Here is a 24,848-nt window from a genome sequence, read left to right as displayed (position 1 = left end):
ATTACCAGAATAAGGAATACTCTTAAAGAAAAACTACAATCCTAAAGAAGTCTCAAGATGGGCGGCAAGGAGTTCAAGGGATCCGACAACACTGTGGAAGTCATCGACCACAAATATGAGATATTAGGTGTTCGGTCGTTCAAGTTAGTTCGGCACTTCCTGGCAAAGTGTCCAGGCTTCGAGCATTTATTGCAAGTCACATTTCTTGCCGGACATGATGGGTCGTTGTGTGTGTGTCCGAATTTTCCACATCTGGGGCACTCACCACTGTGTTTAAAACCACGATGTGTAATTTTACAGATGGGTTCCGCAATTGGTCTTGATGTCATTTCTTTTGATTCCTTGTTGATCTGCTCCTCAACCTGACATGCCTGCTTCGGTAAGAAGTGTTTATTTAAATGGTCGATTAGGATTTTATAGATGTCTTCTTTATTTCCGTCGCTGGGCTCCACCAGCGCACCAGGTAGAGAGTATACTACTGACTGTAGCTGGACTCCTCCCAAAAGCAGTAGCTTACTCCTCTTCTGCTTCTCGGTATCAATACCCTCGGAATCGAGGTATATTGTAAACGCCCTCAACCACTTCTCCCATTCATTTCGGAGGATTGCCTTGTCGATCACCTCGCACAGAAACGGTTTAATGACACTGTCGGTAATTTTCAATACGGGAACTAGAATTGGAGTTTACGACGAAAGACATTATTAGATTTACGACTTGACTTGTAATTAATACCCGGCTCTCTTAGGAGCTTGTAATTATTACCCAGCCTCAGTTCAATAATACCTCCCATTTACATTTGGGGTTTTGTTGTTTCCGTTCTTCCTTTTAAATTTTATGAATTCTTTTGGCTCGTGGAGAGAATACTGCTCCACCCGACCTTTAACCTTTTTGTTTGCAACTCAAACCGATTACCCAGCTCTTTCTTAAAAGCTTGTAATATTTTTCCTTTTTCCTCCGTTTTTATTTTTTTTTAAATTAAATTTTTTTTTTTAATTATTAAAATATTTATTTATTTATATATTTCGTGTTCTGTTTCTTTTCTTTTTTTTTCAAAATATGCTTTGGCTTGTACCACTACTCGGCTCCTCTCTTAGAGCTTATAATGCGTACTCGGCAACTCTTTGGTTGCTAGAGAAATTTCTCTCCAGCTCACCTTTCAAGCTTGTAAAGAGTATTACTCTTATTGGTTATTTTTCTTATATCCTGGTTGCTAGAGAGTGTCTCTCTAACTCACTTTCTCTTAGGCTTGCGAAGAGTAATCTCTTCACTCAGCCTATCTGTCGGAGTGCATGTGTGTTGGATGAGAGTGAGCGAAAAATTGTGCATATAAAATTACTCATTTCGCTTTGTGCTTAACGTCATTTTATGTTGGCAACGTGCAATCTGCACTCACGCAGCTTAAACCTTCTCTCCTCTTTTTCCACATTTTTATGTATGTATATGCCGGTAGGCACGTTCCATCACACACACACTCACGCACAGCCTATATCACGCCACTCGTTTACCGTAATTTCGCGCCTTTTTCCTAATTCATCAAATTTACCAAAGTTTTAGTTATTATCATTATCATTTACCGATTTTTCCACTCGTCGCCAATGTAATGACCCGCTTACTAAGAGTAACACGCGTTATGATTTATAGTTATATATATTCAGTTCGTTTATTCAGATCTATGGTATTCGTACATCCACGCTGCTTGGCAGTACGCTCAGGAGTCATACATTCTCTCACTCAGACACTAGGCGATCGGTAGCCTCTCTCCCGTCGCTGCTCTCCCGATGTTTGGTTGTTGGCAACGCCGGTCGCCACAATATTTATATCTTTACTTCTCTATTTTTGGCTTTACTTATCGCAAAGAAGCCAAACAAAGTAACAATTTATTAAAGAAAATTTCGATTGCAGATGGTTAACCGCTGTAGTAACGTGAATATTCATATTTATTCCCATTCAAACCAAATTTTTTGTATTTTGTGGAAACAAACCGATCTCCTAAAAGGGGAGCTGAACCAAGCGCAAAGGGCGTTTGTTCGTTATATACTGCAGATGTAAATCCTGCTGAGGTTTTTATATCCAGCTGTCAACACAAGTATCATAAGCGACGTATAGAAGCTCATTGGAAGAATAGCGCACAATGTCCGATGCGTTAAGTAGCTAGTAGACCAGAGATCTCGAAGGCCAAAGAAGTATTGGAGAGACAAACTCGAAGTGGGTCGAGAAAACGACAGCCCGTAAATATAGTTGGTCAGCAAGTCTTACATAATCTAGCTTCGACCTCGGGGCAAAGTAATAACATTGTGGTCAGCAATTCGAATGATATTACTGGCTATGGAACAAAGGTTATTCGCTACGCTTTCGGAGAAGATGACTGATTTAATTCAGAATTCCATAACCGATACAATAACCAGGGTTAGCAATTAGCAATGAAGATGGGATCGAAACAGGGAATGAAACAGGTAGCAATTTAAGACAAGTCCTTTTGTCTCCGGGCTCTCCCGCTTCACAAAGAGGCACTACGTTCGATTTGGTAAACCGACCAGATAAGGTTGTACATATCCTCAACTGTGGGAAGGTAAAATTTTCTATATATCATTTTATTTTTAGAGTAGATAATCTAATACGAGAGACGTTAGGCAATAATTTCAATCTGCTTTGTAAATATACCAGCGTCCTCTTTAAAGGAAAAACCAATGAATTTTATTAGCGGTATCATTAAGCGCAGGGCGATGTTCAGTAGGATACTTTCTGCACAGTTAATCAGAAATTCTAAAGAGAAGCAAGGCGAATCAGTTAATAGTTTATATGATACATGATCAGCTGGAGCATCCTTGGACTACTAGTAAATAAATTCGAGTTCTTAGAAACAGTTTGCGTCCAGAAATAAGACAAGATGAGATTTTAAACATTGATATCAATTCGTTTCAGACAGGTTTGTCGCAGGCGCGAAGCTTTCTTGGCCGATGTTAAGCGGTTTAGTGGCTACGTGCGAAGCACTCCGGTTAAACGGGAAGTGTCTAAACTTAGTCAGGAATATGATACGCAGTTAGAATCAGAACCTGAAAATGAGGCTGATGTCGAAGTGTTCTCCTTATTATGCTGGAATTCCCGCAAGGAAGGACACCGATATCAGGATTGCGTATCGGAGGGAAGAATATTCTGTTACGGTTGTGGAACTGCAAACACCAAACACAAAACCAAGTTGTAGGTTGGAGTGATGTAGGTATGGCAAAGCTAATAAAACAACGTCATTTGCGAGATTGCCATATACCGATATTGACAGGATGATACATCTATGAGTTATAGAAGAGTCTGACAGTTCTTGGTCATTTCCAATCGTTATGATAACGAATCCTAAAAAGGTTAGAATTTGTCTAGACTTTCGTAAGGTGAATAGCTTCACCGAAAAGGATGCATTTCCTCTGCCTCAAATTAGTGGCATTTTGAGTAGGTTGCCTAAAGCCGAATACATAAATAGCCTTGATCCAAAGGACGCTTATTGGCAAGTGTCTTTAAAAAAAGCTTCGCGTGACAAGACTCGTTTACCGTTCCTGGTAGATTCCTCTATCAGTTTAAAGTTATGCCGCTCGGGATATGCAATGCCACAAGTACAATGTCTCGTTTGATGGACAAAGTGGTTCCAGCTCATCTTAGGAACGAGGTTTTTTATTAACGTAGATGATCTGCTAATGGTTTCATCACGTTTTGAGAGGCACCTCGAAGTGCTAAGAGACGTTGCGCTACAAATAATACGTGCAGGTTTGACGATCAACATTGGCAAAAGTCACTTCTGCTAAAAGTCACTTCAGTTGAGAGTGCGTCACCTAGGTCATATAATCGGAGATGGAGGAATCCGTACCGATCCAGAAAAATGTGGAAGGACATGACCTTAATTCGCGACTATCTCAATGGTCTTTGGCCTTGCAAATGTATGATTTCGACATTGAGCATCACAAAGGCTCGCTGAACGTAGTTCCCGAATCCTTGTCTCGGGTAAACGAAGACGTGATAGCTGCAATTGCAATTCTGACCACTTTATATCAGTGGAATACACCGAGCTAGTGCAGAAAGTGAGTGCAAATCGGAAGAATTTTCCTGATCTTAGGACCTATAGCGGTTACATTTATCGGAAGGCTGAGCATTTGACAGGAGAGCAAGTGCACGATGCCTGGAAACTTTGGGTGCCTAAGGAATTGGTTCCTGAAATAGTTTCTCGTGCTCATGATAGTTCGTTGTCTGCTCATGGTGGGACACAAGACCATTGAGAGAGTTAGACGTTATTACGACTTGTAGCAGACGTTAAGGCCTATATAAATGCATGTGAGGTGTGCAAAAGCACAAAAGCACCAAATTATGTTCTGGGACCGCCCATAGGAAAAGCGCCTGAGAGTCAAAGGCTTTTCCAACGATTATTCTTAGACTTTCTTGGACCTTACCCTAGATCTGGAGGGGGAAATTTTGGGACTTTTATCGTTCTCGACCATTGTTCCAAATACGTATTTCTCAAGCCAGTAAAGAAGATAGATGCAGGTTGCGTTATAAAAAAAAAATTGGAAGGAGAATTGTTTATGTCGTATGGCACTCCCGAAACGATTCCGTTCGCACGCGTTTCAGAAATTAATGCACCAGTTCGGCATTACGCATAAGCTTAATGCTGTGCATTCGCCGCAGGCTAGTGGCTCTGAGCGCGTTAATCGCTCAGTTATCGCTGCAACTAGAGCGTATTTGAGACCCGATCAAAAGGACTGGGACGAATACCTAAATAGGATCAGTTGTGGGCTGAGATCATTAGTACATACCAGCCTAGGCCCTTCTCCTTACTACATGGTTATCGGGCAACACATGATTACTTCGGGTTCTACGTACTCTTTGTTAAGGAAACTCAACTTATTGGAAGACCGATCCTTAACATTTGACCGTCAACACTCCTATAAAATAGTACGGGAGAAAGCATGCCAGCGGATGCTAGAGAAGCACTCCTAAACCGCTAAGAAGTACAATTTTCGGTTAAGAGTTGTTTCGTATGCAGAAGGGCAAGAAGTATTTCGGAGGAATTTTAAGCAAAGCTGTTTCCAGACAGGCTACAATGCTAAATTCGGTCCTGCTTTTGTAAAAGCCAGAGTTCGTAGAAGGTTAGGAAACTCTTACTACGAGTTCGAAGATTTACAAGGAAAACTATTGGGTACATACCATGCGAAAGATATTCGCCAATGACGTGTCTTCAGTCGGCATCAGCCTATGGTATTAGTGGATGTTAACGGGGGGCTTTTTTAGAGGCGACTGAAGAGCTCCGAAATACATTTTTTTTTGGCCAAGAAGCATTCTACAGATTATAAAAGCTTTGATCCGAACTTTGGGGCTTATGGAGTAACGTAAATGTATTTTAGCCTAATAGCCAGCAACATTTTTAAGCCGAGCTTTTAATGCAAGTGCATAAAATTCATCTGTTCGTCTTTCTGTCCGTATGAACGTGGAGATCTCAGGAACTAAAAAAGCTAGAAAGTTGAAATTCAGCATGCAGACTCCAGAGACATAGATGCAGCGCAAGTTTGTCGATTCACGTTGCCACGCCCACGCGGATTTTTTTCATCAAGCACGACCACGGCATCCTTCGCGGCTTCTTAGCTTTCGCCTTGTACACGATTTGTTATAATGGCCGATGATTCTTTCAAGGGTCTTTAGTAGGAAGGATGAGAGGTGTTTGCTGGTTTCCCTGCTTTGGGGATGAAGACAATTCGGGACTCTATCCACGACTGCGGTAGGTGTCCAAGAAGTAGGGACCTTTTAAAAAGACTAGAAGCCAGTTTATGGCTATATTTCCCGCATGTTGGATTTGTGCGGGTATGATTTGGTCTGGACCTGCAGATTTGTATGGTTTTAAACTGTGTATGGCCCAATGGAGGACCTTTGGGTCTAAGCTCAGTTCGATTCTTGCCAGTATGGCGTTTGTATGTTAGGAGGTGAGAGCGTTTTGGCTGTTTCCTGGGAAGTGAGTGTCTGAAGTATCTCCAGAGATTCCTCACTCGTGCTGGTCCAGGAGCCATCTGCTCTTTTAAGGTAGCCTAAGGTTGTGGCCGATTGAAAGAGTATTTTTCTAAGTCTGGCTGCTTCAGTTATATTTTCAATTACTGAGCAGAAGGAATGCCACGAGGATCGCTTTGCTTTTCTGATGTCTTTTTTTGTAGTTTGCAAGGGCTCTCTTGTAGGCGATCCACAGGGCCTCCTCATTTCCTGCCTTGGCCCTGTTAAAAAGGGCAGGCATAGTTCTCCTGACCACCAGGTCCTTTCTTTTTCTTTTGGGCTTGCTATTGGGGCAGGCCTTTTTTAGTGCATAGTTGCAGGTTTCTGTGAAAATTAATACTAGTTTGTTTAGACTAGAAATTGTTTGAGGGTATGAAGGGGTATCCGTTGGGGTTTTTTTTCTTAAAATATTTTTGTATTTTTGCCATTCTGTTTTCATTGGGTTTAAGAAAACTGCTGGTTTTGAGGGATTAGTTTTGAGGGTCGTTTCTATATACCTGTAGTCCGAGAAAGAGTGCTTATCTAATACCCTCCAGTGAGTTACTGTCTCTAATAGTGGTTTAGAGATGAGAGTTGGGTCATTACCTTTAGTACATATGAAGAGATTTTAACTAAAGATAAAGTTAAAAAGAGACTCACCGCGGTCGTTTGTGTTTGTACTTTCCCATTCTCCTACTAGGAGGCCTATGTTTTGTTTTTCGCTGTCTTGTACCAGTCTTCTTACCAGTTCGTCCGGCGGTTCTTGCCTTTCGTAGGCCATGTACGATGACAGCACTCGGAACGGAGATTGCTGACTCTCCACGGTGGCTGCCGCGTTATCTGCATCGCTGTAATTATGGAGCAGAAAAATGCTAAGGCGCTTTTTGGCTAAAATGCAGGCCCTTACTTTACCTGCGCTGGGAGCTGTTAGAAGGTCATATTCCTTAGTCCCTAATCCTGAAACCTTTCCTCCCACTATCCAAGTTCGATTTCTAGACCTTTACGGTCGCTGAGCTAAAACCGAAGTTAAGCTCCCCATAAGCGGCCTCAATGGGAGTTAATGACTCCTTGTTTAAGATGAGGATGGTCTGATTTGTTGGCCCTTCCATCTCGTCGACCTTCACTACTCGCCAGTCCGAGGTTGGAAGGTGTGAATTACATCGCTGCAGCATGGTGAGGATCTGGTCTGGCGTCTTGATGGATGCCGAGATCCAGATCCTTGCACGGGGTCGGCAAGGTACGTCGGACCAGCTCAACGCAACAAGTCCGGCGCCCTCATACACCTCCCATACACCTACTGCGGCTTTGTGCAGCGTTCGTCGTCACAAGCGACCACCTTGACGCCGCCTTGGAACCATCCCACGTCTTTGCAGACAGGAGGGGGCCAGGTTCTTTGGCTACAATTTCAAAGCATTTTGTGGCTAGGGATGCTTCCACCCACTTCCACTTGTTCCGTGGAATACTGCCACTCGGTTCGTTTTTATCGACCACGCCCAGGAGAATGCGGTTTTTCGCGATCTCAGCAAAAGATCGCCCTGGCTGTACGCGTTGCCGTTTTGCCGAGGGGTGGAGGGTACGTCCTGGGAGCGCTCCCTCTTAGGTGGAGGTCCCTTTTTGACCTCCGTGGGCTTGGGTGGTTTGGGGGCTTCCTTGCCGAAGTTTGGCAAAACGGATTTAGGCCTTCTTCATCCATTCAGCCGAAGGAGCCGTTTTCGATCTCTCCTGGCTGCGTAGGATTTGACCTGCAGATCGTTTCTCTGCGTAGGTATGTTTGCCTTTACCGGTTGCCACTGAGTGATTGCCGTCCTTGGCTGCGCGTGAAGGGGCATCATGGCACTAGGGCCTGGAGATATTCCCATGGCGACGGCTTTGGGCGGCTTGCACTCAGTCGCCTCAGATTTGAGGCGGGGTTCACCCGAACCCGATCTTGTGGTGGGAGCCAGGCAGGTGGACTCACTCGCCAACTTCGCTGCCTTGAGGGTTGTTCGGCCAGACTCAGTCGTCACTGCCGATTGGGTAGATTTTTTGGGAGATCCTGACTCCTTTTTATATTTGTTTATAGACTACATGTGATTCACAAGTTGCGATGAAATTGAGGATAAGGCATCTTAGAACAGGGGGTCGCCAGGTACCCTGAGCTCTCCGTTTGAGACTGAGCTATTTTGTGACCCGGGCCCTCAGTCAGGCTGACTCTCGGCACGGGTCGAGTGACACCTTAGTCCGGCCCGGGACGCCCGACTACCATTTGCCAACATCCTCTGGCAGGGACATAACCTTGCCAGGGACCTGTTTCCAGCCGCCCTCGCGTGGAGAGTATAGTCGCACTTTCGGGTGTATGGACAATTACGGCGCGTTCTTCTAGCAAGCTTGAAACTACACGTTAGTCGCCTTGTCCATCACCCGACTGACGGCCAACCAGAAAGTAAAACATAATAATTTGTTGTCGTTACATTTCGCAAAAAACAGCCAATAATAAAGTTTATTGGCCCAACAAGAGCTTTATTTAAACAACAACACCAATGAAATTGCCAGGTAACGATGCACATATCCCTTATTCTATGATTTCCAGATATACATAGTTCCACAAAGTTGGAAGTTACTTTATATGGTCGAAAAGGATTATTTCTACCTGTGACATACTTTTAAACGTTTCAACGTTTCTAGTATCGTGAATCTAGAAACTAGAATCTATTACTCTACAAGTAACGTGTTAAAATACATACACCTCAAAATATCTCGTTTGAGAGACCTCAGAATGTCTCTTGTTTTGAATTCAATGGTCCTCTGATGACTTTTAAAACTTTTTTTAATGGAAAGCAAATTAAGCATTTTTTGAAGAATTCTTTATTGGGATGTCTGTTATGATTAACGCGCATAGCTTTGGGTATGCATCGATTACAGTTTGTACTGCTGGGCGATATAGTTTTTCCTCTTAATGCGTAATGCTCAACATCAATGTATCAACAAATTGTTCATTGCATTGGTTCAGTAACGCTTTCTTCCATCTCCCTCGCACTTCCACTATATATGTAACGGGTATTTATACCCGTTACTCGTAGAGTAAAAGGGTATACTAGATTCGTTGAAAAGTATGTAACAGGCAGAAGGAAGCGTTTCCGACAATATAAAGTATATATATTCTTGATCAGGATCAATAGCCGAGTCGATCTGGCCATGTCCGTCTGTCCGTCCGTCTGTCCGTCCGTATGAACGTCGAGATCTCAGGAACTACAAAAGCTAGAAAGATGAGATTAAGCATACAGACTCCCAAGACATAGAAGCAACGCAAGTTTGTCGATTCATGTTGCCACGCCGACTCTAACGCCAACAAACCGCCCAAAACTGCCACACCCACACTTTTGAAAAATGTTTTGAAATTTTTTCATTTTTGTATTGGTCTTGTAAGTTTCTATCGATTTGCAAAAAAATCTTTTTGCCACGCCCACCAACCGTCCAAAGCTGCCACGCGCACACTTTTGAAAAAAAGTGTGATTTTTGATTTGATTTGCAAAACAACTTTTTGCCACGCCCACTCTAACGCCCACAAACCGCACAAAGCTGCCACTCCCACACTTTTGAAAAATGTTTTGATATTTTTTCATTTTTATAATGGTCTTGTAAATTTCTATCGATTTGCCAAAAAACTTTCTGCCACGCCCACTATAACGCCTACAAACCGCCAAAAACTGTGTTTAAGACTCTCCTTCTCCCTTCCACTAGCTGAGTAACGGGTATCAGATAGTCGGGGAACTCGACTATAGCGTTCTGTCTTGTTTTTTATTATATTCTACTTCTGCGACAAGAAAGATAGAGGTATGACTTCGGTCGTTTTTGATTTTTATTTTTAAAATCGTATGTCGGAACGTAAATACAATTCGAATGTACTTTTTGGCCGACAGGCCGTTTGAGAGGTTCTAGTCCTGCGCAAATAAAATGGATCTATTGTTTGTTGATCCTGTACACAGAGGCGTGGGGAACTGACAGGCTTACTAATCGTTTGAGATATTTGAGTTTCTATGACTTTCTATGACTACTTTTGGCCGAGAACGACTTTAAGTTTTTTTAACCCACGAACTAGGCCAACTATGCAACCCGGTCGTTTGCAAGGCTCGAGTTCAAGGAAATGGGAAAACTTTTTTTTTTACTGGGTTGTATTTCGCAGTGCGCTGTGCCGCCTTACCAACACTTTTTCGCCATCGAATACCCTATTCTGCCCTATTCTCTGGCCCTTAGCGCGGTTTGAGCATTCTGTATCCTATTGTGGATCTCTACCTTTGGCTCATCAGGGTGCGTTAGGACAATGTAAGCCGGTCTCCTGTTGACGACCTAGTGAATCGACTTATTATATTGGATAGTGGCCAACATTACTATTTCGACCATATCATTTAAGACCTTGTCTATCTGTATGCACCTGGCTAGCTCCAGCAACGTTCTGTGGAAACGCTTCACCTGCCCGTTGGAGGTACTGTGCAGTGGTGGAGCGTTTGTAATGCTTACACCAAAGTTGTTACAGAGCATGGACACGATCGTGTGCAACTTCAACGACGGTTCCTTGTCGCAATAAATGGACCTTGCCCTTGGCGTTTCACCGAGTTCTTGCTTCTTTGGGTGCCTGTCATACTTGGCCCTCGCACAAGTCCTGCAGTTCTGCACGATTTCGTTGGCCAGCTTGGCCATTTTGGAAAAAAATATTCTGACAATACCTGCTTTACATTTTCTTGCGCTGCTCTGTGCGCCCTATTGTGTTCAGCAGTAATGATTTTCCTCTTTTCTTCAAATCTGACTACGCCCACGATGCCAGAACTTTGTGGCTGGGAACCTCCGGACTATCTCATCCTGTATCATTGCGAGCGTGTGCAAAGCGCAATGGAAAGCGGTTACGCCCCTTTGCACGAATATGTCTACCAGATCTAATAAAGACTCCCTGCAGACGAAGTAAACGGTGTGGCGCCTTTTATTCCCGAATAGAATAAAGGTATTTTTTGATGAGAAACGTGCCTCCTCCAGTAATATCCGGTTCTGGAAGCAGTCAACGGCTTGTCTGTCGACTCAATTGTGTGGGTGAGAGAAATTTTACTGTGAATCGTTGCTGCGCAAGATTCGGGCTCTTCTTGTTCCAGCACATTAAACTGTTGTCTGGACAAGGCGTCCGCTACCAGGTTCTCTTTACCGGGCTTGTAAAATAGCCGAGCATTGAATTCGTCTATGCGGGGTTTCCACCTCTTAATTTTGGCGGATTCCGGCACAGAAAATGTTAAAGGCTGATGGTCAGTGAAGATATTTATATCTTTCACTCTATACAAGTAATGCCGCAGCTTAGCCAAATGATGGCCAATAAATCCCGCTCGTTAGTCGCGTAGTTGGCCTCACTGTCTTTAAGAGTCCTTGAAATCATTGTTACAGGGCGGACAACACCGCATCTGTCGTTAGATAAAATGGCTTCTTGTAGTCAGGGTAGCTGAGCTTAACGTCTTCTGATGCGCAGCTTTTAAAACGCCTCTCGCTGGGAGAAACGCACCTGAATATTCCTCGATCTTTGCCTATTGACTGTTCAATTTTCGCCCTTTAATATGTTCGAAATGGGCCTTGCTATGGCAGCGAAGTCTTTAATGAAACATCTATAGTAGCTCGCGAGGCCTAGAAACGACCTGACTTCGAATACTGTCTTGGGCTCTGGGAATTCTTTTATGGCCTTGACTTTTTCTGGGTCTGTTGTTGCACCGTTACTAGTGACTATGAACCCAAGAAAGTTCAGCCTTTTCTTAATAAAACGCAATTCCTGAGGCCGAACGGCAATCTCTTGAACTCATTTTTTTCCCGTTTACCGGGAAAGAAGTTTTTTCGCGATCACGTTTCACTAGCACAACCTAATGATATCCGGATTTGCTCGAAAAATACTGGGCTTTGTTGCTTGCTCTTACCGCTATACCGATCGGACATGGCCGACCGCATGCTGATGACAACGGAGGCCTTGATGGGCTGTCTTTTTCCTCCATGATCCTCGCGAAGCTTGCAGCGAACGCATATCTTTCATGGTTCGATTCTACCTCTTGTGCCTGCGCCAGCACCAGAGCTGCCGGCAAGTCCCTTGGCTTTGCTGAGAATAGTACATTTGTGAGACTACGCTTGAGTCCCGGAATAAACACACGTAGTGCATCTTCGCGGAACTTTTCACAGAGGCCCTTTGCTAGGACCGGCTCGTATGACATGTTGACTTTATTAATCAACAATGTAAGTTTTTTACCGACTTCATCGTAATATTGCAGTAGAGACATGCTGCCTTTTCTTAGCGTGCCCAACTCTTGCTCGATTACGTGAACTGGACGTTTGTCGCTGTATGTGAAGTCGAGGCGATTTATAATCGCGTCAAAGTTATGTACTGTGCCAAAAGAGGACAGAACAACATCCGCGGCCTCCCTGATTTTATTCCTTATAATTATCACCGCCTGATAATGGCGTGAGCTACCGGTAAATACGGTAGGCTGCAAGAGCCGCCTGTCTCCGTGAAACATATGATTCTTGTGCGCCTGCAAACTTGGGCAGGCATTTGACGGCATCCAATGGCTCATCGCAGCGGAAATCTTTACTTGTTGCCCTTGTCAAGCAAGGCCTTATTTACAGCGGCTTGCTCAGCCGAGGCAGCGGTGACGGCTGCCTGTAATACGAATTTCAACTGGTCTGGATCCATGTTTCTTGAAGTGGGGGGCGCCGAAATTAAATGGCGCTGGAACTCGACTGTGATTATCGCAATCAGAGTCCGAATCAATAGAACAACGGCGGGGGATTCTATAGCGACGGAAGGGTGTATTCATATGCTTCTATTATAAACAAAAAAATCTCTAACACAACGCTTAAGGACGAATGCAACAAGGCTGCAAAGTTCCACAGATCATATTGCGTTGAACGATAAAACAAAACGAATGAGACAAAGGCAGACGGAAAAAACTTGTGCGCGCGTACATTTGATGCGCTGCTTTTAATAATTATTGGACATTTGTTTTTTTTTTTTAATTATTCTTGCTGTCAAATTATTATTATTTTCCGTCAACCTTATCCACCACTACTGTGTTAAAACTTTTTACTGTTTAATTCCATTTTAGTAAAGACACTTGCAAAAACTGTATTTTTATTCTTATTTTTAATTCACAGGTTTTAAAAACAGTTTAAAGAAAGGAGCCCACTTACATCATTTGGTGCCATGTGGTGTAGTGTGATGTTCTAGTCTGCAGTTGGTGTCTGTTGTTGTGAGCTGCGTTGTCTCTGCCTCCCGCCCTGCCCTCTCCGCTGTCCAGATAGCTTGCGCGCTGATCTGCCCGAAAAGCTTCAGCGGCTTCAGTGTAACGTGAAATTAAATTTGCGCTATAGCGTAGCCAACTGCACTCAAGAGGCGAGGTTAATGACGGTGTTGCTGTGCCACCTGTGTTGACGTGACGTAGGTCAGCAGCAGCCACTTGTCTGATTGTTCTGTTGTAAGCAACATTGGTCACAAGCACTTGTTTCTGTTGTTAGCACTTGGTGTTTGTCGCTACACCCATGTTGACGTGGCTGAGTTTGATTCACTTTTAGTTAATTGTGATTTTTTAGTTCGTGGGTAATTACTAATACGCTGTCAAATACCGGGTATGTTGGGTATTTGGTTGGGGTTTGGTATTTTACGTCACTTTTGTAAGCCGGTGGCTTCACAATAAATACTTGACCGAGTAACTTTTGATATTCTCTTTATTGAGTAGAGCAGTTGTTGCTGCTTACGAATATAGAAAAGAACTGAATATACGAATTTAAGAATTCAAATGAGGAGAAAATGAAAACGAAACACATTGTTGCGGTTTCATATTCGTAGCGGCCACGCAAATAAGCAGTGTCTGCCGGCTACGTAACGACATCCGGCATAATGCTTACATTGCGGTCGAATTTTCCACGCTCGCCATAGCGGCGTTAACTTGATATAGCTTGCACGCAAAAGTGCGAGCGCGGCAGACACACCCAGACTTTACGAGTCACTCACTGTGTAGTGAGCAATGATTCGCACACCAAGACTGATGAGTTGATAGATGAAATACAACAACTAATAATTCTTTATCTAAAGTTAAATTCTAAATTTTAAATCGCCATCCCTAAGCTGTTTCTAGTAAAGGAACATACTAATCCAATAGCAAAAAAAAAGCCATCGAGCCAGCCCCATATTTGATCATGAGCCCGAAGTTCGTCACAAGGTGGTTCAAAAACGGCTTAAAAATAAGAAAAGGCATATTATAGAGTTTGCGCTATGCATATTGGCAAGTAAAACCGTACCACAAAGTCGGAGGCAGTGTCTAAATTTTCGCGGATAAGCTGAAAATTAAGGTGGATTTAATTACTTGCAATCCTTTAACTAAAAAAGACGTGGATTTAACTTGGAGTAACTGAACAACATTATCAAGCTGTCTTCAATAATGTGTTTTGGTCGCAATCGGTTAGAGTGATTCCATATATTCATAAGGAGAAGCAACCCTTTACTCCCAGAAAGGCGCCACCAAAAACGTCACCTTCTGCCTTCTTTTGCAAGAAAGTCCATTTCCAACAACTATTTCACTGATCAACAGTTTGGCTGTCTGTCTTTCGTCTTATTCTTGAATCGGATGTCTATAATTCCAGCATTATTCCCGATGCATCCTTCTTCAAACAACGTTCCTACAAAAACAACATACGTCTTTGCCGACTGCCATGGAGCTGTGGCTCTTCCAAAAAGCGCTCCATTTGGCTTGGCACTCTCACTCCATAATTCGTCTTTATTTCATGTTTTGTCCCTCGTCGCATGTGAACCATGAGATTAACAATGCTCTCACCACTTTCTGTGTATCCGCGCTGTCGTCCCTCTTTGGATCGGATGCGCATTTGGAGATTACGCTTTCTTCGCTTCAAGCAGTTTCGTCCGTGGATTCTCATTCGCATTCAAAGCTAATATTTTCCGCTCTAAAACGCAAAGAGTTTAGGCTAAGCCCGTCTTCTCTCGCCCGTCTCTTTCCTTACTGTTTTTAAAACAGTTGTTGGACCGGAACCACCAATGAAGCCGACAACTGCTACATCTAAGCTATAGACACACCTCACCCACTTATCAGCTTCCTGCGCCGGAATGCACTGCGACTTTCTTTTACGAACCGGCTGCTATTTAATATTCCATAAAGCTTAAAGGAGAACGAAAATAAAAAGCCTTAAATTATATTTTCAAAACAGCTGGCATGCACTGGCTTAACACTAACTTCCCTTTATTGTGGCCGTTCGCCGTACTTCCATGGCTTATTTGAGGCGGGAGATTTTAATTTAAGCTGTGTCGTATGGACATTTAATTTGCATTCATTATCCATGGTTCCTAGCAATGTACACCTGTCTCATGAAATTACGTATTGTTATTGATGATTTTTATAGCATGGACATAAACCATATTAATATTTTCAATGTTTCTCGCAAGTTACTTTATTTAATTTCTACCAGTTCTGTTCTTAGCTCCTCAATTGATCTCGCCGAATTTTCTACATTTATTTTGAGCCTTAAAGAAAGCACTGCATACATGCCCTGGAATCCCATTCTCAGGTTGATTCTGTAAACACAGATTTCGCTAAAGACATTAACAAACATGACAACATTTCAGTTTGGGGGCCAAGCTTGGTATTCACTCTTTCTTTTCTTTTATATAATTATGTCGAGAAAGGTGGAGTTGTTTCCGACCCGTATGAAGACACTACTGGACTTCCTCTAAGAAGAACTACTCTGGGCCCTTTGCTTTTCAATATTTTTATCAATGATATTTTTTCGCGCTTTAATTTTTCTAATTACATGCTGTACGCAGATGATCTCAAAACCTATATGATAATTTACACTATTAGTGACAGTTTCTTTCTTCAGGCTTTTTAGTACAAAAAAAGGCAAATGGTGAACTGAAATTAAAATGCCTTTAAATATAAATAAATGCAATGTTATTACATATAGCAAATGCTTGTCAACAATTGCTTCTTCTTACTCCATAAATATTGAACCTTTGGCCTTATTAGATGAGAGCTGGAAGTTCTTTTTCATAGGAAAGTCCATTTACACATGATACACATTTGAATTATACTCTTCCGAAAGTGTATGCAATGTTTGGGTTTACTCTAGTTCCTGCATCCACGTCCATCATATTTCAGCCAGTGTTGTCGCTTCCATACCTGCTTATTGGAGGATCGGCGTTCGATAGAAGGGCTGCTCTTTGGTAATGATACTTTGAACGAAAACATTGATAGTTCTTTTCTTTTGGGCTAAATTAATATAAATATACCAGTAGGAGCTCTTCGCACCTTGGTCCCATTTAATGAAGCCAATGTCAGGACCATTTATGCGCGAAATGATCCCGTCTTTAGGGCCTTACCATTATTTAACTTTCTTCCTGCCAGCACTCGCTTTAGTTGTGGATCTGAAAGGCTTATGTTAAAAAGGGATCTTTATTTATTATTTATGTTTTAATTATTTATTAATGTATTGACATAAATAAATAAACTTCAAAATTTTCAAGCTCCAGTAGCAATGGTAGTTCGTCTGGACAAATGAAATTTAAAATTTGATGAAACTTGAACGTTTTCTACTATGAGTGGAGAGGCTAGAAGTATTATATGGAATAATCGACAAGTTTTTAGGGAATTCCATAGTCTGCTTGAAGGAGCAAATGATACTGGCAATTAATGGAGGATAAGGCAGAGGATTATGATTTTGACAACTATTCGCTCATCAGAGAAATTTTTACACAACCGGAAGAGACGATGAAAGTCTAAGAATGGATGGAAAAGAAGCAAGAGTATAACAAATCCTTCATTGACAATGTCTGTGAAATGCACAACAATTTAGGATAATGCACAAAATTTTTGAAGAAGAGTTCGTAGAACTTTGATAAGAAAACATGAACTTTCATATGGGGGCTTATTGTTAACTTCTCCAATAAGATCATTGGCGAAGCTTATAAAGGAAGGGCTCAGAGGAGGAAGATGGTTTGAAAAGCATGAAAAAACCAAAGCGAAGCTGACCAGTTTTTATACCCGTTACTCGTAGAGTAAAAGGGTATACTAGATTCGTTGAAAAGTATGTAACAGGCAGAAGGAAGCGTTTCCGACCATATAAAGTATATATATTTTTGATCAGGATCAATACGGCTGGCCATGTCCGTCTGTCCGTCCGTCTGTCCGTCTGTCCGTCCGTATTAACGTCGAGATCTCAGGAACTACAAAAAAAAGATTAAGCATACAGACTCCAGAGACATAGAAGCAGCGCAAGTTTGTCGATTCATGCTGCCACGCCCACCCTAACGCCCACAAACCGCCCAAAACTGCCACGCCCACACTTTTGAAAAATGTTTTGAAATTTTTTCAATTTTGTATTAGTCTTGTAATTTTCTACCGATTTACCAAAAAACTTTTTGCCACGCCCACTCTAACGCCCTCAAACCGCCCAAAGCTGCTACGCCCACACTTTTGAAAAATGTTTTGATATTTTTTCATTTTTATATTGGTCTTGTAAATTTCTATCGATTTGCCAAAAAACTTTCTGCCACGCCCACTATAACGCCTACAAACCGCCAAAAATTGTGTTTAAGACTTTCCTTCTCCCTTCCACTAGCTGAGTAACGGGTATCAGATAGTCGGGGAACTCGACTATAGCGTTCTCTCTTGTTTTTTTTTTTAATTCCTTTTATTCCTCTCGGGAACTTAGGGCTTCTACGAGAGCTTTCCATCTAACTCTATTTTGAGCTGTCTGTTTTGCACTTGCCCATGTGGTGTTTATTTGGGCTAGTTCTTGGTCAGCGGTTCTTCTCCAGGTTGCTCTTGGCCTTTCTACTCGCCTGCATCCTTGGGGGTTCCAGTCTAGTGCCATCCTCACTTTGCTACTCGGGTTTCTTTTGAGAGCGTGCCCTATCCACATCCATTTTTTCTTCCTTATTTGTATGTAAATCGGGGACTCATCTGTAACGCGCCACAGTTCTGTGTTGGCTATTCTGTTTGGCACAGAATAGCCGATATATGACTCTCAAACATTTGTTGCTGAAAGCCTGTAGCTTCTGCGTTATTTTCTTCGTGGCGAGCCATGTCTCACTTCCGTGTAGCAGTATGGATTTCACACACGCATTGTAGATCCTGAGCTTTGTTCGTCGGCTGATTTGTCGGTCTCTCCATATGCGGTATAATCTCCCAAATGCTGAGCGGGCTTTGCCAAGACGACTGGAGACATCATCATCCACTCCACCACTGTTGGATATGATGGTGCCAAGGTATGGGAAACTGTTGACGAACTCAATTGGGTTCCTATGTATGATGATGTTTCCTTGGTTGGAGTGGTTGAATCGCATACCTTGTGTTTTTGCTACATTTATCTCGAGTCCGACGCTGCTGGCTATCCTGACGAAGTCATAAATTTTCCTCTGTATATCGCCGAGTCTATGAGAGATAAGACAGTTGTCGTCTGCATAGTCCAAGTCCTCAAGGTGTCTGGTGAGGCTCCACGTAATTCCGCACTTGGACGAGCATACTTCGCTCATTAACTCGTCTACCACGATGTTCAAGGGTAGAGGTGATAGAGGGCAATCCTGCTGAATTCCGGTGTTTGTCTGGAAAGGTTCACTTGTTTTTCCGTTGTGCAGTACCGCCAGGTTGGCATCGTCATACATCGATTTGATGATGGCGATGAGATTTGCAGGTAGTCCTTTCCTTGCAATTGCTCGCCATATTGCTGCTCTTTCAACTGAGTCGAATGCCTACTTGAAGTCGATGAACAGGAGGTAAAGCGGAGCTCTCCATTCCACAGCTTGCTCGGTTATTATGCGTAGTGTATTTGCCTGGTCTACGCAACTCCTGTGTGGCCTGAAGCCTGCCTGTTCGTCTCGGATTGTTGGCTCAATTTTTTCCTGGAGGATCTTGTAGCTGGTGTTGAGCAGTGTTATCCCTCTCCAGTTGTTGCAGTCACTAAGGTCGCCTTTTTTGGGAAGCTTCACAATGATTCCGCTTTTCCAGGAGGCTGGCACCGTCTCGCCTTCCCATATGCGTGAAAAATGTGGATGCAATATTTCAGCCATCAGTTGGGTGTCAACTTGAAGCCATTCGGCTGGTATGTTGTCTTCGCCAGCTGCCTTGTTGTGCTTAAGCTTTTTTATTGCATTCACGATTTCTCTTACATTCGGGGGTGCAGAGGGTATCCTGCTACTCCCACTTGGCGGCACAACACTCCTGTAGTCTATGGCCACGTTTGGTGATGTGGTGTGGCTAATTCCCATGAAGTGTTGGCGCCATCTTCGGATTTGTGCGTCATCATTGGATAAGAGGTTACCTTCTAGATCTCTGACTGGTTTGTTTTGTTTGTGATGGGTTACTGTGATCCGTGCAATCTGCTGGTATAGCGAGAGCATGTTGTTCTCGCCGGCTGCTTGTTCTGCGTCTGCCGCAAGTCTATCCAGCTGTGCTCTTTTGTCCTTTCTGGCCGACCTTTTCACCGCTCTGCATAGTCCGCGATACTCCTCACGGTACTGTGTGACCAGCTCACAGGCTTCAGGTGGTTCCTCCTTCTAATCAGGTCCCAGGCCCCTTCAGATATCCAGTCCAATCTTCCGCGTTGTTGCAGGCCGAGTATTTCCTCCGCCGTGGTCCTTAGTTGCCTGCAGGTGTGCTCTCAATGGGTGGTCTTCTAGGGGGATCAGCTGTTCTCGCAGCGTGGACGTCATTCTCGTCTTGAAAGTAGAGTCGCTAAGGAGGCGCAGGTTCAGGGGGGGCGCTCGCCGGTGTTGACTGTTGCCAGTGTTCCTTGAGTGGTTGCGGTTGAGCTTTATTGAAAGTTCTCCAATGACCAACTCATGATCACTGTCTATGGCTGCTGCCTTTTTAATCCGTACGTCCAGTAGCGATTGTCTCCATTTCCTGCTAATGCATATGTGGTCGATCTGGTTGCGCGTATTACCACTTGGAGATGTCCAGGAGTATTTGTGGACATCTTTGTGTGGGAATATTGTGCCGCCTATGACCAGTTGGAATAGCTGGCAGAGTTCCACTAATCTCTCTCCATTATCGTTGCGAGTCCCAGTTCCATGCTGGCCCATGACAGATCTTTGTCCGGTGTTGTTGGGGCCAATTTTTGCATTGAAGTCACCCATGAGGATGTTAATGTCACCTTGCCGTAGCTTGTTGAGGGTTGCTGTAAGGGCAGTATAGAAGTCCTTGGTGTTGTCGTTTGCGTCTTCCGTCGGGGCATAGCATTGAGTAATGTTCAGGTATCTAGCTCTACAACTGAACCTGGCGGTCATGATTCTATCAGAAATGGGTTCCCAGGAAACCAGTGCCTTCTTTATGCGCTTGGACACGAAAATTCCCACTCCATATCTGCTGCCGTCACTGCTGCTGATGTTGTTGTTTCCCCACTGCCAGCCCACCTCATCTCGCTAATTCCAGCTATTGCAATGTGGAGTTTTTCCATCTCCGCCTCGAACTGTGCTAACCTAGATAATTCTCTTAGAGTTCTAACGTTCCATGGTCCAATTCGTGTCCGTTTTGAGATGCCTATGGTCGTTATTGAATTTGGGGAGCCGTTTATGTTTAAATTTTCCGTATTAGTTTCAGTAATCGTTGTAAGTTTTTCTATCTGGTGATGGGACAGATGCGGCTTATCCCAGTGGTGGGGCTGGCACCTGTCGCCTTCGGGGATTGGCGTCTACGGTGTTGTGTTGTTATTCGTAGAAAAGCGAACAGTCTGGTAACGCGCTCGACCTGCTGGGTGTTGTTGCTGTTCGCAGAAAAACACAGGGTGCGCTTGGTACTATGTGGGTGCCCCCGTTTTTCTCCCATGTAGTGAGGAGGGGAGTGGGGCGTTGGGGCAAGTGAAAATTGCCAAAAATTGTTGTAATAGTCATTTATTATGTGGAAGAATACTTTCTAAATGTTAGAAAAGCATTTCAGAGAGGAAGTTTTTTTTGTATGGCCATGCTCTCGTCATGGGTGACCAAGCTGACCAGTAAATAAAATTAAGAACTCCTGGTGGAAGAATTCTAACGTAAACGAAGAGATAACCGTATGTCCAACCAAACTGGACCAGGATGCAAAAACTCTTTACACGACATGTGTGTGGCTGCGAAATGAATTTCTATCGCCAACGTCCCGATTCCATGACGTCACCTTTCGTCATTTTCAAAAATCTGAAGTCAGAATCTGAAACAATGAGACCGAAAAAATATCCCTCCTCAGAGGGAGCACACTTTCAACGGCTCAGAGGAAGGTTATAATATAAAACGGGACACACAATATACAAAAGTTTTATAAAAGCAGAGCATACAATAGACGGTTCAAAGGGAAAGTTGTGAATACAGTGGTAAGCGTATAACATCACAACCTTTTTTTTGCCAAAACTAAAGTTATCAGAGAAGAAATAAATGAAATGGAATCGATGGTTGCGAGAGGAGGGCACGAGTTTGCGACTCTAAACAACCTTGAGCAGTCCTGGAGTAGGTCCTGAAAACCTACCGATAGAGCAACGTCATTATCCAATAACTCAGCAAAACAAAAGTTGGTATATGCCGAGCTTGATCGCATATTAAGTCTTGGCGTGATCGATGATGGCAAAAGCAGCTGGAAGTCTCCAGTAACATTGTGTCAGAAAAACTCAAAAATCGCATTGGTCACGAAGTCCGCAACTTTAATTCCCGCAGACCGCCGGCAGTTAATCATGCAGAACTACGCGAAAATGTATTTCCGTTATTCACAGCATCAAAAATTCTGTGCTTATGTGGACGGAATGCTTTGTCTGGGAGGTTTGCTCGATGGTACCTCAAATTACAGGCATTCGACTTCACAATTGAACACCGCTGAGGCTTACTGAATGTGAATCCAGGTACCCTGTCCCGAATCCATATGTATGAAGTACAAAAAACGGACGCTGAAGATCCAGACATTCACATCGACCTTTCTTCTATCTACTTGCTTCAGACCGTTGAACTAAACGCGGACAAATGCCCGGATATTCAAACATCAGAAGGATTAAACATATCAATAACGAATGGTGTTATCCACAAATGACGCTATGAACGACGCAAAATAGAGAATGAAAGGGTGCAAAGTATGTAACGTCAGCAAAACCATCAACAAGAATTACAGCCCACCTATGGTAGAGAAGCTAGTAACGGAACAACCCGTCCAAAGGGTTTTTTATAGACTTTCTGGGACCGTACCTACGGACTATAGCTGAATATTCAGTTTCCGTTTGAAGTGACCTACAAGACTCAATCGGAGGGGAAAGGATGATCACCCACGGCTTTGCATACCCGGTTTTAAGAAAACTAGGCGGCATACAATTAGCAGACCTAGACTTAGGCCTACCGGCTAAAATGGAACAAATGGGAATACATGGACAAAACGTTATATGAGGGGGGCAATGCCAGGGGCAAAAGTGTCGGGGTGTTCTCTTAGAACATGTAATACATGCTATAAACACACATTACTCTAATGGTTTCGTCATTGACAGTTCAACATCCAGCCGTAATCTGAGCTGTGAAATTGTTTTAAGTTCAGATATTTAGGTATGGTATGTATGTATCCATATCCAGCCAAATTTCCAGCTATTTTAAATCACAATAACATACATATCAATAGCCCGGCTAGCTTAGTATACAGCACATAAGACTCGTGAGGAGTTTTTTGGCGGCTGATACAAAAAAAGGTAAAGAAAAAAAGCAAGATCAGGAGATCATGCGCCTCCGCATCAATGACTTCAAGCGTGTTATGTACGTAATTCACTCATCAAAAAGCCAAGAATCTGTAGCAGCGGATACAACTGGTTGATTGCGTTAAGCTTATTAGCATTTGACAATCCAGTCCAACGTCCAAAATCGTTCACAAGAAAATTCTACTCTAGTAATTGGCAAAGTTCAGTTCTCTTCCCGAATGGGGGAAATTGTGAAATATTTCTCCTAGGTGGGAACGCTTGGCTCATACAACCAATTACGGGAGTAGACAAAAAAATCCCCAAAGATTTTGTGTTCAGAGGAGACTTTAGAGTGCCGGAGGGACTCAGTCTTTCGTAAAGTCAAAGGATTTTAGATCTAGAAAAAATCCGACAACAAGACCACAAGAACCAGATCTTTGGCGATCTTTCCTAGCTTCATCACTATAGCATTGGTGTTTCTAGCGAAACTGAAACTGGATAAGTCATACAAGCAGAGCTGAATACATTACCGCAATAAATCTAAAAGGTTTCATGATGAGGAAATAGTGATAACATATAAATCTTACATAAATAAATATTTCGACATATCCCTTTGTGAAGTTAGTGGCCATTTGACGAACTTTGCTTACTACCGGAATAGAATTACTTATATTTTGGCAATTTGACACTGGTTAATTGCGGACTTAGCATATTCTTTGTTGCTAGTTTTGAAAGACAATATATAGTCGGCGAAAAACAGGATCAATTGTTTTCAAAAATGGCTCGTACCGGATGTGAAAAATATAATATATACATAATCATTTATAAAATACAATTAAAATTTGGATGAATGTAAATTTTTAATACCATCTTTCAGAGAGACAGCTTCCTTCAGTAGGAAGGGATTTTTGTGACATCCATCTATTGTGCACGGTGTTCGACTCCATATCTGCTAGTCTTATATAAGCGTTGATATTAGTATAGATATAAATCATAATGTTCCCTTTATGATTAACAACCAACCATTGGCTGATGACATGAAGTCACACATAAAAGCATAAAATTTAACCCGGGGGATGATCGATAATTTAATTACATTTTATTTTAGTATTATGCCGTATGCTGTATTTTTCTAAATGAACACGTTTCTTTTCATAGGATGAATTGACTAAGGAGCAAACTGCATGTAAGTTTATAAAACATTTTACTCATTTCTTTAACTAAAAATCATTTTTAAATAGTACTACGTAATGCATTTAATGCTTTTGACCCCGAAAAAAATGGATATATCAACACAGCCATGGTGGGTACGATACTTAGCATGTTGGGTCATCAACTTGATGATGCAACTCTTGCTGACATTATCGCTGAAGTCGATGAGGATGGTTCAGGTCAAATTGAATTTGAAGAATTTACCACACTGGCCGCCCGCTTTCTTGTTGAAGAGGACGCCGAAGCCATGATGGCTGAATTAAAGGAAGCTTTTCGCCTTTACGACAAAGAAGGAAATGGATATATAACAACTGGTGTTCTTCGTGAAATTCTGCGCGAACTAGATGATAAATTGACAAATGACGATCTGGACATGATGATTGAGGAAATCGATTCCGATGGATCGGGTACTGTTGATTTTGATGGTATATAGATCTGATTTATAAACGATTTGTTATTTTATGACATTTTTTATTTTGTAGAATTTATGGAAGTAATGACTGGTGGCGATGATTAAAGCCGTATTAAAAAAGTACATCGAAATAAGTATTTCAGCTTAAACAAAATTTTCTATGCAATCAAAATTGTAAAACATGAGAAAACATTAAATTAATTTTTGTAAAGTTAAAAAGTAAATTGATCGAATGAAAACGTAACATATGGTTTATTTAACTAACTGTTTCCTTCGGGAAGTAGGGTCTTGCAGCTGGTAGAAATTCTTCAATTTGTTATTTGTAAACACGTCAACTTTGGAGACACTGTTCAACATTATTATCTTTGTTTCAAAAATCATGTGCAAAGAGCGCAACGCAAAACTTAGTCACTACGTGCTGCATCTTCCAAGGAAAGACTGCAGACTGTTAGTGGGAATTCTTACAAGTCACTGCCTAGCTGCGGCACACGCAGTCAAACTGGGCATTACCGACAACGCCAACTGCCGGAAATGTGATGAATTCGAGGCAATCGAA

General features: G+C 42.6%; 1 protein-coding gene across 2 annotated transcripts in view; it reads left to right on the top strand.

Moving 5' to 3' along the window:
* LOC120444007 (troponin C) overlaps window positions 1-24,536 on the top strand; it is a 37,648-nt gene extending 13,112 nt beyond the window's left edge. The window contains exons 1-4 of one of the 2 annotated variants that reach the window (XM_039623488.2): window positions 13,445-13,463; window positions 23,827-23,854; window positions 23,910-24,305; window positions 24,363-24,536. In XM_039623488.2, coding sequence (XP_039479422.1) covers window positions 23,969-24,305; window positions 24,363-24,397 — 372 coding nt within the window. In that variant the 5' untranslated portion in view covers window positions 13,445-13,463; window positions 23,827-23,854; window positions 23,910-23,968 and the 3' untranslated portion in view covers window positions 24,398-24,536. Of the gene's footprint in view, window positions 1-13,444; window positions 13,464-23,826; window positions 23,855-23,909; window positions 24,306-24,362 lie in introns of those variants that run through there. The other variant, XM_039623487.2, reaches the window with a different exon arrangement.
* Window positions 24,537-24,848: the final 312 nt, after the last annotated feature.

The sequence above is a fragment of the Drosophila santomea genome, chromosome 2L (genome assembly GCF_016746245.2).
Source record: "Drosophila santomea strain STO CAGO 1482 chromosome 2L, Prin_Dsan_1.1, whole genome shotgun sequence".
In the NCBI taxonomy this organism is placed as follows: domain Eukaryota; kingdom Metazoa; phylum Arthropoda; class Insecta; order Diptera; family Drosophilidae; genus Drosophila; species Drosophila santomea.
The sequence above is the reverse complement of the archived record's forward strand: the minus strand, read 5'-3'. Positions and strand labels throughout refer to the sequence as shown.